Raw genomic sequence first — 15,359 nt, forward strand, 5'->3', positions numbered from 1 at the left:
GTACCATGCTACTGAGGTGCCCGTGGCTGACCACAGAGGCTGGCAAAGCATGCTGGGACTGCTAGAGACTTGCAGGCTGCTTACCTGTGCTCTATGGTGTAAGATTAGTTATTCTCTGAGGGGGTGTTTTGTGCCCACACTCGTGCCAGATCTCCTGTCATTTTAGATGGAGTAATATTCAACTGATTGTGCCGGCAGCACGGGTAACTGGGTGCCCATTGTTTTACGTACACAAATAAGCCACGTTTAGACCCCATATAGTTTACAATTTGACAGGGTCAAAAGGTAGACAGTTGAAAAGGTCGACAGGAACAAATGGTCGACAGGGTAAAAAGGTCGACATTGAAATGGTCAATACAGAAAAGGTTGACAAAATATTGTTACGTTTTTGTGTCCTTTTTTTATGTTTCATGATATGTGACCCCAATTATAGCAAATGTAGACCCTCGCCACACTTCGGGCAGGATACTATTCTCAGCCGTAGTCCACATGGAAGGTAAATCAAGCAAAAGTTGAAAACTATGTGAAAAACCCCAACAAACTTGTGTCAGCCATATGTACATCGACCAGTCACTTTGACCTTTTGTACCTGCCGACCTTAAGCACTGTCTACCTTTTACCTGTTGACTTTTTGACCATGTCAACATTTTGACCATGTTGACTTAATGCATGTCGACCTATTGACTGTCATCTGGATACCATATCAAGGTGGCCAGTGGGCGATACTAATATTATTGTTGTCAACAGAACAGAGTATTTTTATCTGCATTCGTTTCGTATCGTATTACTAATACTGGTCTAATGTAAAGAAAGATTTTTATAGATCCATCTACCTGAATACACAGGGGTGGCACCTGCTGGGTTGGGTGAAGTCTTCTGGCCTGAAACACGAACTATGGCCTGCGCAACAAGTACATGTGCCTCCTGCAGACCACAGAATCACATCCCCCAGGGTTATGTCAGGATGTGTGACTTCATATCTGTGCAAAATTCATTACACTACATCATGGCTGGACAGGGTACTTAATAACTAACCATGTTGCAGAGATCATGTAAAACATTATTCAAACAAGTACAAAATTGAAGTTTCATGTAAGCACACATTACCTGTACCTGTCCAGAGCTAAATAGTGGGCAACGAAGATAGTGAAGGACCAGCTACACCCCGGCCACAGCATGTTTAACTTGCTCCCTTCAGGCAGGCGTTACAGGGCCGTCCCCACCAGGTCCACCAGAAGCCTCAAAAGTTTCTTTCCCCAAGCGGTCCGCCTGCTGAACTCCTGAACATTGACTGACTAGACGTACATGTAACTCACTTGTGTCCCTACGGTATACCTATCTGTACGACTTTACTTGAAACCCCCCCGCCCCACCACCTTCTTATCTGTTACCTACTAGGCTGTTGTATAGCAAACCGAAGACAAATTCCTAGTATACGCAAGTATACCTGGCCAATAAAGCTGATTCTGATTAATAATGACATCAGTCACATTCCCCCATAATAACGAGTAGAAAACATACTTTACTATTGCTATGTTCGCTCATCTTAAGGGGCATACACAGGGTGCGATTCTGCCTAAAGGCCGATTTTGACTTCACGATTTCCCCTGAACTCCTCGGAGTCCAGAACCACCGATATTGACTATACACACGGTGCAATTTTGGCTATATACAATTTTGACTATACTAGAAACTAGAATATACACTTTCTAGTCAAAGTTGCCTTGCCTGCGCAGTATATTTTTTCTTGCGATACCGACCCCGTGGGAGTGTGCATCGGCATCGCAAGCTGTATACACATGGTGCGATATGTACTATGTTTTCAAATCGCACCATGGGGGTCATTCCGAGTTGTTCGCTCGCTAGCTGCTTTTAGCAGCATTGCACACGCTAGGCCGCCGCCCTCTGGGAGTGTATCTTAGCTTAGCAGAATTGCGAACGAAAGATTAGCAGAATTGCGAATAGAAATTTCTTAGCGGTTTCTGAGTAGCTCGAGACTTACTCACAAATAGCGATCAGTTCAGTCAGTTTCGTTCCTGGTTTGACGTCACACACACGCCCAGCGTTCGGCCAGCCACTCCCCCGTTTCTCCAGACACTCCCGCGTTTTTCCCTGACACGCCTGCGTTTTTCTGCACACTCCCAGAAAACGGCCAGTTTCCGCCCAGAAACACTTACTTCCTGTCAATCACACTACGATCACTTCAACGATGAAAAATCTTTGTTCGGGCGTGAGTAAATCTACTAAGTTTTGTGTTAAAATACTAACCGCATGCGCACTGCGAACCATGCGCATGCGCATTTTTGCCTTAATCGCTCCGTTTCGAAAATCGGCAACGAGCGAACAACTCGGAATGACCCCCATGTATGCACCTTTACTGTAATGCTGCTAATAGTTTGCAGGAACAGTAATACTAAAATAATAGCAGAAAAGGGACTTAAGCCACATACACACTAGACGAAAAAATAAAAGATATCGCTCAGGAGGGCCATTCTGAGCGAGATCTTTTACAACCTCGTCTAGTGTGTACACTCAATGGGGGTAATTCCAAGTTGATCGCAGCAGAAAACTTTTTAGCAGTTGGGCAAAACCATGTTGCCAGGTGCACACAGGCATATATTAGCACAAGATGCATCCTGCATGACTTACTGCACTTTGGCCGCATCTGCGCACCTCCTTCCCCACGTCCCAGTATAGCAAGGAGAAACAAATGTGAATTGCGTCTCAGTTGGCATGGCTCAAGCAGAGTAATACTTTTTGCTACGCATGTGCAGTAAACAAATGTGCAAGTTGTAGCTAAACAGGTCATAAAATGCATTTGGGTCCAGTTGTACATGAGCCCCTCTATGTAAATTGTATCCCTTTACTTCTAATATTCTTCTCTAGGATGTAGAGCGTTTCTTGGCCGTTGTAATATAAACCCTCCCCTCTACTCATGTGTTTGCATGCAGGCTTGTCACCGGGACAGATCTACACCTATCCTGCTCGTTGCTGGAGGAAGAAGAGGCGGCTGGACATATTAGAGGATCCTCGTCTGAGGCCCTGTGAGTTTAAACTTGGTAAGAAGTTAGTCTGGGGGGCCCCAGGTGTCATCATGTTCTGCCATCGTGGGACCTGCAACACATTGCACATCAGGTATGGGCAGACTGAGAGAACGGAGCTGCAAGAGTCACTCCATTGGAGGTATATTAGACATCAGATTGTACCGTGAAGTAGAGGATAGAGAGAATTTCGTGGGCAGAGATCCTATTACAGCAGAAGAAAGAGTTCATTGTATTCAGGTCATGTTGGAACTCTGAGACTGGATAGAAAGACGGTGCAAGTTAGATTGTTATAGCGAGTGTTTGGTTAGTTACCATGAGCTACTGCAGATATGCACTTTGGCCCCTATTCAGGTTGGATTGCAAAAGTACTAAAATCGGATGCATGCCCAACTAGCAAAGTGCGATCGCATCCAGGAGGGATGCAATCACACTTTGAGTGACAGTGGCGGGCAGCAAAGTAACGTTGCAGGGGAGTGGTCCGGCCAACGCAGACGTGGCCAGATCTCAGCCGCTTGCATGAAGAAAATGGCGGCAGACCACCTGCATGCACAGCCTAGCTGCGTATGCTGGGGTGGTCATCATTAATTCTAAACTCAGCGATGCATTCGCAATTGTTTTGCTATCGCATTGCTGGCCGCCAATTAGCATGCTGGGCGGCCTTGCCCTGCACTGTGCGGCCACTAGTATGCTACAGCAGAAGTTGCAGATTCTGCTTTTTAGCGAAATCTGCAACTGAACATGAATAGGATCCTTTGTTATTACATAATCTCCAGCAAAGAGAGAATTAACTTTATGCAAGGAACGAAGTTAGTAAATACAGCTGGAGGGAGTAAGGATTTGGAGATCAAGCAGTAAGGATTGCCTACGTAAGGTAGGAAAAGAGGACGGGTAGTGAGAATATAGCTTGGAGAGGGATGGTGGCATTTGTAGCTGAGCAGCCAGTGGGAGGAGGTGGGTGGAGAGAGGGTGTTACTTGTACATAGGTACACATACGGGAAGATTTATTAACGCTTGTAGAGAGATAAAGTGGAAAGTGCTAATGTACCAACCAATCAGCTGCTGGGATTTTACAGGCTGAGGGGAAGATGTATCAAACCTTGGAGAGAGATAAAGTAGAGAGAGAGAGTTAAAGAATAACCAATCAGCTCCTGTCATTTTACAAGCTGTGTTTGATAAATGACAGTTATGAGCTGATTGGTTGGCACTTCATGTCTCTCTTCTTTATCTCTCTCCAAGCTTTGATAAATCTCCCCCATAATTTGGCAGAACTGGGCACAGTTTAGATTTCACTTTGTGGCATAGGATGATTGAAGTCAGATAAAGTGATGGTGTGGGCGATTGCTGTTGGTAAAAGTGTACAGCCGTCCTCACTCTACAAATGGACGTGATCTTTGCACCAGCTCAGAAATGGTGGAGATCAGATCTCAGCCAATAGGCTTAAAAGGAACACATTTTGCACTTTCCTGTTACATTTCAGAAGTGCATTTCTATACGCACTTCAGTCTATGGCCCAAATGTATGAAGCCTTCAAAAGTGATAAAGTAGGGACAGATATAGGGGAGTATTAAATGAAGTGCTGTTTTTATTCGACTGGTTGAAAAAACTGCACTATTTTCGCCGTTTTTGAATCCATTTTCACCCATGCTGTTTCACTTTTTTTTTTTTGTCGAATCCTCATGGGCGAAAATTACGCAAAATCGTGAATTCACCAAAACCAGTGGTTTTGCCACTGCCGGGTTTTTCGACCTACAAATGGGCGAAAAGTGCAGTTTTTTCGACTGGTCGAAAAAACGGCACTAATTGAATATCTCCCATAGAGTGACATAGAGTGATAAAGTACCAGCCAACCAGCTCCTAACTGTCATATTTCAAACACAGCCTGTTACATGGCAGTTAGGAGCTGATTAGCTGGTCATTTATCACTCTTTATCTGTCTCCACTTTATCACTTTTTAAGACTTAATACTTTTGAGCCTATGTAACATAATTACCACTTGTAATATATACAGTTCCGTTGTCATTCCTACGAGAATGAACTGAGCAGTATTTTGGAGAATAAGCTGACAAGTTTCATTTAATTCTCAATTAGCCCTAAAGTGGTGGCAGATGTTAGCTCCTGCTTGCACATTTATAGATCCTAGAGGCATCATACAGTCAAGTGCATAAGTGGTGCACATCCGCTGTGCTTCATAAATGTGTTCAGGAGTGTGTTAGGCGCAGTCACTACAGGCTAGACTACAACAATGCTTGCAGGTCTCTCTGAATGCAAATCCTTTTAACACTGGGGCAGTAATCAGGTGATTCCTATAGCAGGGCACAATTTGTATCTAAATATTACAGATAGTGGACAAAAGAAACGGTAAACACCAATATAAAGTCACTAAATAGAGCCAATGTTACCAGTTTGGCCTGTATGGATTGGGGCATTAAGTCTACTGATGTCTGGAATTATGCAGAAGAGATACAGCACCATCCTTCCACAGGAAAACCTCTCAACTGGCACCTGGTTTATGGTGGTGGAGAATGCTGCCACTGGCGTCATGCCAGAATTTCCCATAAATGCTCAGTTGGTTTCAGATCTGCTGATGTAGAAAGTCATGTAGATAACCTCAAACCGAAGGGCCACCATATGTGCTCTGGGGATGGAGCCCTGTCATCTTGGAAGACACTCGTCCCATCAGGAGAGAAATACTGCAACTTGGGGAGAAGGTGATAACCATAAAGAAGCAATAAGCATTGGCCTTGTCTTCTAAGGCAATGTCTGCACCCAAACCATGCCAGGAAGATATGCCATACACTAACCCGGACCCATCAGAGGCCTTTACTGGTAGAAACCAACACTGACAGCACTTTATAAAGCTCTGAAGATTACACTTGTCTGAATATTGAAAGCATGGTTAAGATTAAGGCATCATCTTCATCCACTACTTCAGGGATGGCCAACCCGCGTCTCTCTAGCCACATGCGGCTCTTTCATCGTCCGCATGCGGCTCGATCCACTCCCGGCCACCGCTGCGCTACTTCTAAGGACTCTCAGCGGCGTGTGAGGGGAGGAGAGCGCAGCGCGCGCCTCTCCTGCCCTCACTCCTGTGGCGATGTCTAGCTTCCATTCGGTGCCGGACCATGAGCCAATCAGAGCTCGCGGTCCGGCAGCTAAGGCTCCTGATTGGCTGCCGGATCGCGAGCTCTTATTGGCTCATGGGCCGGCGCTGAATGGAAGATATACACTGCCACCGGAGTCGGAGGAACAGGAGAGGCGCGCGCTCTCCTCCCCTCACAGCAGCAGCAGCAGCATGGTGAGCAGCACTTGAGGGTGGGGTGGGGGGGGGTGAGCCACTGTGGGGACGTGTATCTGCACTGAGGCCATAGCTGGCACTGTGGGGGCAAGTGTATCTGCGCTTGGGGTATAGCTGGCACTGTAGGGGCATGAGTCTCTGCGCTGGGGGCATAGCTGGCACTGTGGGGGCATGTGTGTCTGCGCTGGGGGCATAGCTGGCACTGTGGGGGCATGTGTATCTGGCACTGGGGGCTTAGCTGGCACTGTGGGGACATGTGTATCTGCACGGGGGTATATCTGGCACTGTAAGGACATGTGTAGCTGGCACTGGGGGGACATATCTGGCACTGGGGGCATATCTGGCACTGTTAGGACATGTGTATCTGGAACTGGGGGCATAGCTGGCACTGTGTGGACATGTGTATCTGGCACTGGGGGTATATCTGGCACTGGGGGTATATCTGGCACTGTTAGGACATGTGTATCTGCACTGGAGGCATATCTGGCACTGTGGGGGCATGTGTATCTGGCACTGGGGGCATATCTGGCACTGTGGGGGCATGTGTATCTGGCACTGGGGGCATAGCTGGCACTGTGGAGACATGTGTATCTGGCACTGGGGGCATAGCTGGCACTGTGGGGGCATGTGTATCTGGCACTGTGTGGACATATGTGTATCTGGCACTGTGTGGACATATGTGTATCTGGCACTGGAGGGGGGGTATATGTATCTGGCACTGTGGATGCACCCATTTATTGGCATTTTTATATGTATGTGGCACTGTACTGGGGCATTATATGTATGTGGCACTGTACAACATGACTAAAAACGGGGTTATGACACAAGGTCATACTCCTACAAATGTCATACTGAAAGGTGCGCGCACAAAAATGGGGTGTGGCTTTGTGGAAAATAGGCCACGCCCCCATTTTTGCCCGCGAGACGTAGGCGCATGATAGTGGCTCTTGCCCTTTACTACGGATCTTTTCTGGCTCTTTGCCTCTGACTGGTTGGCCACCCCTGCACTACTTGGTAGTCAGTTGCCTGTGCTCTTTGCACCACTGAGCTCACAAATGTACATTGCCATTTGTGATGAGCGGTTATGCACTGCAACACGACTATGATAACCTGCTCTGTATAGATTGTTGATGAAACTGGCTGCTCGCGACTCAAACTGAAGTCAGCTGTTAATTGATCCACAGTTCTGGCCTGTTTTACTGTGCTCTTCAGATTTCTGTACCAATATCAGTGCACTGTAACATCTGTTTCAGCTCACTGTTGACCTTTGCAGATGATGCTTTTTCCTCTGAATTCCATGCAGACCCCACCTTAGATACCATTGCTCCTGAAACTTTAGGAAGCTCCTTTAGCAAGTTGAGTGGTCTCTAAAGATCCTTTAGCAAGTTGAGCCGTCTGTGAAGTTCTTTTAACAGGTTGATTGGCCTATAAAGCTCCTTTAGCAAGTTAAGCGGTCTCTAAAGCTCTTTTAGCAAATTGAGCAGTCTCTAAAGCTCCTAGCAAATTGAGCGGTCTCTGAAGCTCCATTAGCAAGTTGAGCTATCTGTAAAGCTCTTTTTGCAGGTTGAGCGGTCACTAAAGCACCTTTAGCAAGTTGAGCAGTCTCTAAAGATCCTGTAGCAAATTGAGCTATCTGTGAAGCTCTTTTAGCAGGTTGATCAGTCTCTAAAGCACCTTTAGCAAGTTGAGCTATCTGTGAAGCTCTTTTAGCAGGTTGAGCGGTCACTAAAACACCTTTAGCAAGTTGAGCGGTCTCTGAAGCTCTTTTAGCAAGTTGAGCAGTCTCGGAAGGTCTTATAGCAAGTTGAACAGTCTCTGAAGCTCCATTAAGAAGTTGAGCAGTCTCTGAAGCTCCATTAGGAAGTTGAGCAGTCTCTGAATCCTTTAGCAAGTTGAGCGGTCTCTGAAGCTCCTTTAGCAACTTGAGTAGTCTCTAAAACTACATTAGCAACTTAAGTAGTCTCTGAACCTCCATTTTTAAGTGGTCTCTGGAGCTCCTAGCACATGATCAGTCAACAACTAAGTCATTGATGTCTTCTCTATGCTTTGCTAGCCAGAGCATGTATTTTTATCTTCAACTTGACTATGCTGGGATGTCAATTGCTAAACCAGGAGCCACACCTGAATGGAAGCCTTTGTCGCATTGAGTGCCTCATTTACCCAGGTCTTTCCATTTCTTTATGTCCACTACCTATATTTTGGTATAAATATAAACAGGAATCTATAAAATGATTGTGGGGTCAAAATGCATTTTTTTTATAATGTTATGTTTGATTTGCATGTTCATGTGAATGTGGAATATAAATCCCCATGTGGCTTTAACTAAAGGTAATACTAAATATTACTGGAGTATTACTTGATATATCACTGCATTTTTTTTATGTCATTTCAGTTTTACACATTTTTAAATATTCCAAAGAGATGCCATTATGATATTGTTTTTTATTGATATAAGAACTATTATTAGAGTATTATTAGATATAATAGATATGTTACTACTGTATTAATATTAATGTATTTTCCTAGTTTATTACTTGAGATGTTATAAGTTACTTTTTATACATATTAGAATAATCTTTTCTTTGTATTAATGGGAACTTGATCTGATCTTTTGCATAGCTGTTTCTTAGTGTCTCCAAAGCCTCCCATGTTATCTGAAAGTGAGAAGCCAGATTCCGCAGTGAGACTTGTGCACAGCTGTGAGCGGCGTGAAAAGCCATCCAGTTCCCAGATTCACTTAGATTTTGCCCCATTCCTGTTCTGAAAGAAATGTTTCAACTTTTATACTGTTTTACATAATTGCCTCAATTCAGACAATGGGGGACATTCAATTGTTTGAAAAGTAAGTTGGGTGTCTGTTTTTTCCTATCTAATAGACAGGAAAAAATAGGCACCCAATCGACTTTTCAAACATTTGAAATCCCCCCTCCCCATGTCACAATGGCCCTCATTCCGAGTTGGTCGCTCGCAAGGCGATTTTAGCAGAGTTGCTCACGCTAAGCCGCCGCCTACTGGGAGTGAATCTTAGCATCTTAAAATTGCGAACGATGTATTCGCAATATTGCGATTACACACCTCGTAGCAGTTTCAGAGTAGCTCCAGACTTACTCGCCATCTGCGATCAGTTCAGTGCTTGTCGTTCCTGGTTTGACGTCACACACACACCCAGCGTTCGCCCAGACACTCCCCCGTTTCTCCGGCCACTCCTGCGTTTTTTCCGGAAACGGTAGCGTTTTTCCCCACACGCCCATAAAACGGCCTGTTTCCGCCCAGTAACACCCATTTCCTGTCAATCACATTACGATCGCCAGACCGATGAAAAAGCCGTGAGTAAAATTCCTAAGTACATATCAAATTTACTTGGCGCAGTCGCAGTGCGAACATTGCGCATGCGCATTAAGCGGAAAATCGCTGCGATGCGAAGATTTTTACCGAGCGATCAACTCGGAATGAGGGCCAATATTTCGGTCGGCTTAAGGTTAAGCCTTTTCTATTTCTGTGTCAGAGATTTCTGTAAGCTGCTGCGTAGAAAACATGTTCCATAACCCATGCCATCCAATCAGACCTTTGCTAAACTACGCCAGAAAAAGAACACAATTTGATAGCTGCCATGAATATGTTTTTTTGCAGGTTTTGTTTTTATTGATGCTGCTCTATTTACTAAGCCAGTGGTTCTCAAACTCAGTCTGCTCTATTTACTAAGCCAGTGGTTCTCAAACTCAGTCCTCAGGACCCCACACAGTTCACGTTTTCCATGTCACCCGGCAGCTGCACTGTCTATCACCAACTGTCACATTTTAAAATCCACAGGTGACCTGCAAAACATGGACCATGTGGGTCCTGAGGACCGAGCTTGAGAACCTGTGCACTAAGCCTTGGATTGAGATAAAGTGGATGGAGATAAAGTACCAGCTAAACAGCTCCTCCTAACTGTCATTTTTCAAACCCAGCCTGTGACTCGGCAGTTAGGAGCTGGTTGGATGGTACTTTATCTCCGTCCACTTTATCTCCATCCAAGGCTTAGTAAATAGACCCTATAGCCACAGAAATTGGGGGTTCAATTTCAATGGGTGTCATTGTCAGCATTCAAATGCTGTCATAACGGCATATCACCTGCATCACCCCCACATCACATTTTTATTAATTCGCCCCCATTGTGTTGTAAATGTACTTGTGTAACGGAGATTGTTGCCGTGCTGCATGACCCTCATTAATCTTCAGCTCACATAGAGATAATCTAGCATTCCCTTGTAGACAGTTAGTTGGTACAGTCCAGAATTTATTGTTATGTCAATAGCTGCAGTCCATCTACAAAGCTGGGTCACTCTGTCATACTCGCACAATGCTGCTGGCCGTCTGGTTATGAGATTGTACTTTAGAACACACTGTTCAATTTTCTATTAACATAACATTTCTCTCTGAAGTCTAAAGGTGTGAGATTTATCCTTATGATTTTGACTATATGGTCAAAATCGCAAGGAAAGTTAGTGCGATACCGATGCGCGGTCCCGCAGGGTCGGTATCGCAAAGTTAGATAGACTGTGCAGGCAAGTCAGTTTTGACTATCTAGTACTAAAGTATAGTCAAAATTGGCACTTAGGGCGGGATGTACTAATGCTTACCGACACGTTTTTCCCCATTTACCGCAGAGGCTATTTAACTTAGAGAGATATGTACTAAACCTCGGGCACTGAGATTCCCTTCTCACCGTAATGCTTCTAACTGAGATTCCCTTCTCACCGTAATGCTTCTCACAGAGCCGGGCGGGGGGACAGCCAGCAGGAAAGACGGCAGTTTCCGACTGGAATAGGTCGGAAGGGGTTCCAACTTATTCAATCCGGGCTCAGTTTTTACAAAAGTCAGGAAATCCGACTTGCCGGATTGCTGTCGGAATACATGCGAATCGGTGACTTCAGCCTCCGAGCCGCGTGTATTGTCGGAAGCGGGGCCAAACCCGAAAGGTTTTAGCCCATTTTCCGATAATGTCAATCCGACTTTAAAAAAAAATACGATTTTACTTACCGGTAAATCTATTTCTCGTAGTCCGTAGTGGATGCTGGGGACTCCGTAAGGACCATGGGGAATAGACGTGCTCCGCAGGAGACAGGGCACTTTAAGAAAGAATTTGGATTCTTGTGTGTTCTGGCTCCTCCCTCTATGTCCCTCCTCCAGACCTCAGTTAGAGAAACTGTGCCCGGAAGAGCTGACAGTACAAGGAAAGGATTTTGGAATCCAGGGCAAGACTCATACCAGTCACACCAATCACACCGTATAACTTGTGATAAACATACCCAGTTAACAGTATGAACAACAACGGAGCATCAGATCAACCCTGATGCAACCATAACATAACCCTTATTTAAGCAATAACTATATACAAGTATTGCAGAAGAAGTCCGCACTTGGGACGGGCGCCCAGCATCCACTACGGACTACGAGAAATAGATTTACCGGTAAGTAAAATCTTATTTTCTCTAACGTACTAGTGGATGCTGGGGACTCCGTAAGGACCATGGGGACCAAAGCTCCCAAACGGGCGGGAGAGTGCGGATGACTCTGCAGCACCGATTGAGCAAACGATAGGTCCTCCTCAGCCAGAGTATCAAACTTGTAGAACTTTGCAAACGTATTTGAACCTGACCAAGTAGCAGCTCGGCATAGCTGTAATGCCGAGACCCCTCGGGCAGCCGCCCAAGAAGAGCCCACCTTCCTAGTGGAATGGGCTTTCACTGACTTTGGCTGCGGCAATCCAGCCACAGAATGAGCCTGCTGGATCATGTTACAAATCCAGCGAGCAATAGTCTGCTTTGAAGCAGGAGCACCAAGCTTGTTGGATGCATACAGGATAAACAGTGACTCCGTTTTCTAGCCGTTCTGGCTACATAAACTTTTAAAGCCCTGACTACATCTAGTAACTCGGAATCCTCCAAGTCACGAGTAGCCACAGGCACCACAATAGGTTGGTTCATATGAAAGGATGAGACCACCTTTGGCAGAAATTGTGGACGGGTCTGCAATTCCGCTCTATCCATATGGAAAACCAGATAGGGGCTTTTATGAGACAAAGCCGCTAATTCTGACACGCGCTTAGCCGAAGCCAAGGCTAATAGCATGACCACCTTCCACGTGAGATATTTCAACTCCACTGTTTTAAGTGGTTCAAACCAGTGTGATTTCAGGAAACTCAACACCACGTTAAGATCCCAAGGTGCCACTGGAGGCACAAAAGGAGGCTGAATATGCAGCACTCCTTTCACAAACGTCTGAAGTTCTGGCAGAGAAGCCAACTCCTTTTGAAAGAAAATGAAAAGGGCCGAAATCTGGACCTTAATTGAGCCTAACTTCAGGCCCAAATCCACTCCTGACTGAAGGAAGTGAAGGAAACGGCCCAGCTGAAACTCCTCAGTAGGAGCATTGCTGGCCTCACACCAAGAAACATATTTTCGCCATATCCGGTGATAATGTTTAGCTGTTACGTCCTTCCTAGCCTTTATCAGCGTAGGAATTACTTCCTCCGGAATACCCTTTTCTGCTAGGATCCGGCGTTCAACCGCCATGCCGTCAAAAGCAGCCGCGGTAAGTCTTGGAAGAGACAGGGTCCCTGTTGCAACAGGTCCTGTCTTAGAGGAAGAGGCCACGGATCCTCTGTGAGCAATTCTTGCAGATCTGGATACCAAGTCCTTCGTTGCCAATCTGGAACAATGAGAATTGTTCTTACTCCTCTTTTTCTTATTATCCTCAGTACCTTGGGTATGAGAGGAAGAGGAGGAAATACATAGACCGACTGGAACACCCACGGTGTCACCAGGGCGTCTACAGCTACCGCCTGAGGGTCCCTGGACCTGGCGCAATAGCTCTGTAGCTTCTTGTTGAGATGTGACGCCATCATGTCTATCTGTGGTAGTTCCCACCGAATTGTATTCTGTGTGAAGACTTCTTGATGAAGTCCCCACTCTCCCGGGTGGAGGTCGTGCCTGCTGAGGAAGTCTGCTTCCCAGTTGTCCACTCCCGGGATGAACACTGCTGACAGTGCGCTTACGTGATTCTCCGCCCAGCGAAGAGTCCTGGTGGCTTCCGCCATCGCCACCCTGCTCCTTGTGCCGCCTTGGCGGTTTACATGAGCCACTGCGGTTATGTTGTCTGACTGAATCAGAACCGGTTGGTCGCGAAGTAGGGATTCCGCTTGGCGTAGGGCGTTGTATATGGCCCTTAGTTCCAGGATGTTGATGTGAAGGCAAGTCTCCCGACTTGACCACCGGCCTTGGAAATTTCTTCCCTGTGTGACTGCCCCCCACCCCCGGAGGCTTGCATCCGTGGTCACCAGGACCCAGTCCTGAATGCCGAATCTGCGGCCCTCCAGAAGGTGAGCACTCTGCAGCCACCACAGGAGAGACACCCTGGCCCTGGGGGATAGGGTGATTAACCGATGCATCTGAAGATGTGATCCGGACCATTTGTCCAGGAGATCCCATTGAAAGGTCCTCGCATGGAACCTGCCGAAGGGAATGGCCTCGTATGATGCCACCATCTTTCCCAGGACTCGTGTGCAGTGATGCACCGACACCTTTTTTGGTTTTAATAGGTCTCTGACCAGTGTCATGAGCTCCTGAGCCTTCTCCATCGGGAGATAAACCCTCTTCTGGTCTGTGTCCAGAATCATGCCCAGGAAGGGCAGACGAGTCGTAGGAATCAACTGCGACTTTGGAATATTTAGAATCCAGCCGTGCTGTCCTAACACTTCCAGAGAGCGTGTTACGCTGATCAGTAACTGCTCTCTTGATCTCGCTTTTATGAGGAGATCGTCCAAGTATGGGATAATTGTGACCCCTTGCTTCCGCAGGAGTACCATCATTTCTGCCATCACCTTGGTAAATATTCTCGGTGCCGTGGAGAGACCAAATGGCAACGTCTGAAATTGGTAATGACAATCCTGTACCACAAATCTGAGGTACGCCTGATGAGGTGGATAAATGGGGACATGAAGGTATGCATCCTTTATGTCCAGAGACACCATAAACTCCCCCTCTTCCAGGCTTGCAATGACCGCTCTGAGCGATTCCATCTTGAACTTGAACCTTTTCAGGTATATGTTCAGAGATTTTAAATTCAATATGGGTCTGACTGAACCGTCCGGTTTCGGTACCACAAACATGGTCGAATAATAACCCTTCCCTTGTTGAAGGAGGGGAACCTTGACCACCACCTGCTGAAGATACAATTTGTGAATTGCAGCTAACACTATTTCCCTCTCTAATGGGGAAGCTGGCAGGGCCGATTTGAGGTATCGGTGAGGGGGCATCTCTTCGAATTCCAGCATGTATCCCTGAGACACAATCTCTATTGCCCAGGGATCTACCTGGGAGTGAACCCACTTGTGGCTGAAATTTCGGAGACGCGCCCCCTCCGGGCCTAGCTCCTCCTGTGGAGCCCCAGCGTCATGCGGTGGATTTAGTGAAAGCCGGGGAGGACTTCTGTTCCTGGGAACTAGCTGTGTTGTGCAGCTTCTTTCCTCTGCCCCTGCCTCTGGAAAGAAAGGACGCACCTCGGACTTTCTTGCCTTTCTGTGATCGAAAGGACTGCATTTGGTAATACGGTGCTTTCTTAGGTTGTGAGGGAACATATGGCAAAAAATTTGACTTTCCAGCAGTAGCTGTGGAGACCAGGTCCGAGAGACCCTCCCCAAACAATTCCTCACCCTTGTAAGGTAAAACCTCCATGTGCCTTTTCGAGTCGGCATCGCCTGTCCATTGCCGAGTCCACAGGACCCTTCTACCAGAGATCGACATTGCATTTATTCTAGAGCCCAGTAGGCTAATGTCTCTTTGAGCATCTCTCATATATAGGACAGCGTCTTTTATATGCCCCAGGATCATTAATATAGTATCCTTGTCTAAGGTATCAAGTTCCTCAGATAAGGTATCCGTCCATGCTGCTACAGCACTACACACCCAGGCCGACGCAATTGCCGGCCTTAGTAAGGTACCTGAATGTGTATAAATGGACTTCAGGATACCCTCCTG

The 15,359-nt window shown here is 46.4% G+C and overlaps 1 protein-coding gene across 2 annotated transcripts in view; it reads left to right on the plus strand.

The window, feature by feature from the left end:
• The window catches only part of DPF1 (double PHD fingers 1), a 225,842-nt gene that overhangs the window by 123,669 nt on the left and 86,814 nt on the right, over positions 1–15,359 (plus strand). The window contains exon 3 of one of the 2 annotated variants that reach the window (XM_063937657.1): positions 2,952–3,059. In XM_063937657.1, coding sequence (XP_063793727.1) covers positions 2,952–3,059 — 108 coding nt within the window. The remainder of the gene's footprint in view (positions 1–2,951; positions 3,060–15,359) is intronic. The other variant, XM_063937658.1, reaches the window with a different exon arrangement.

Source organism: Pseudophryne corroboree, chromosome 8 (genome assembly GCF_028390025.1).
Source record: "Pseudophryne corroboree isolate aPseCor3 chromosome 8, aPseCor3.hap2, whole genome shotgun sequence".
NCBI lineage: Eukaryota > Metazoa > Chordata > Amphibia > Anura > Myobatrachidae > Pseudophryne > Pseudophryne corroboree.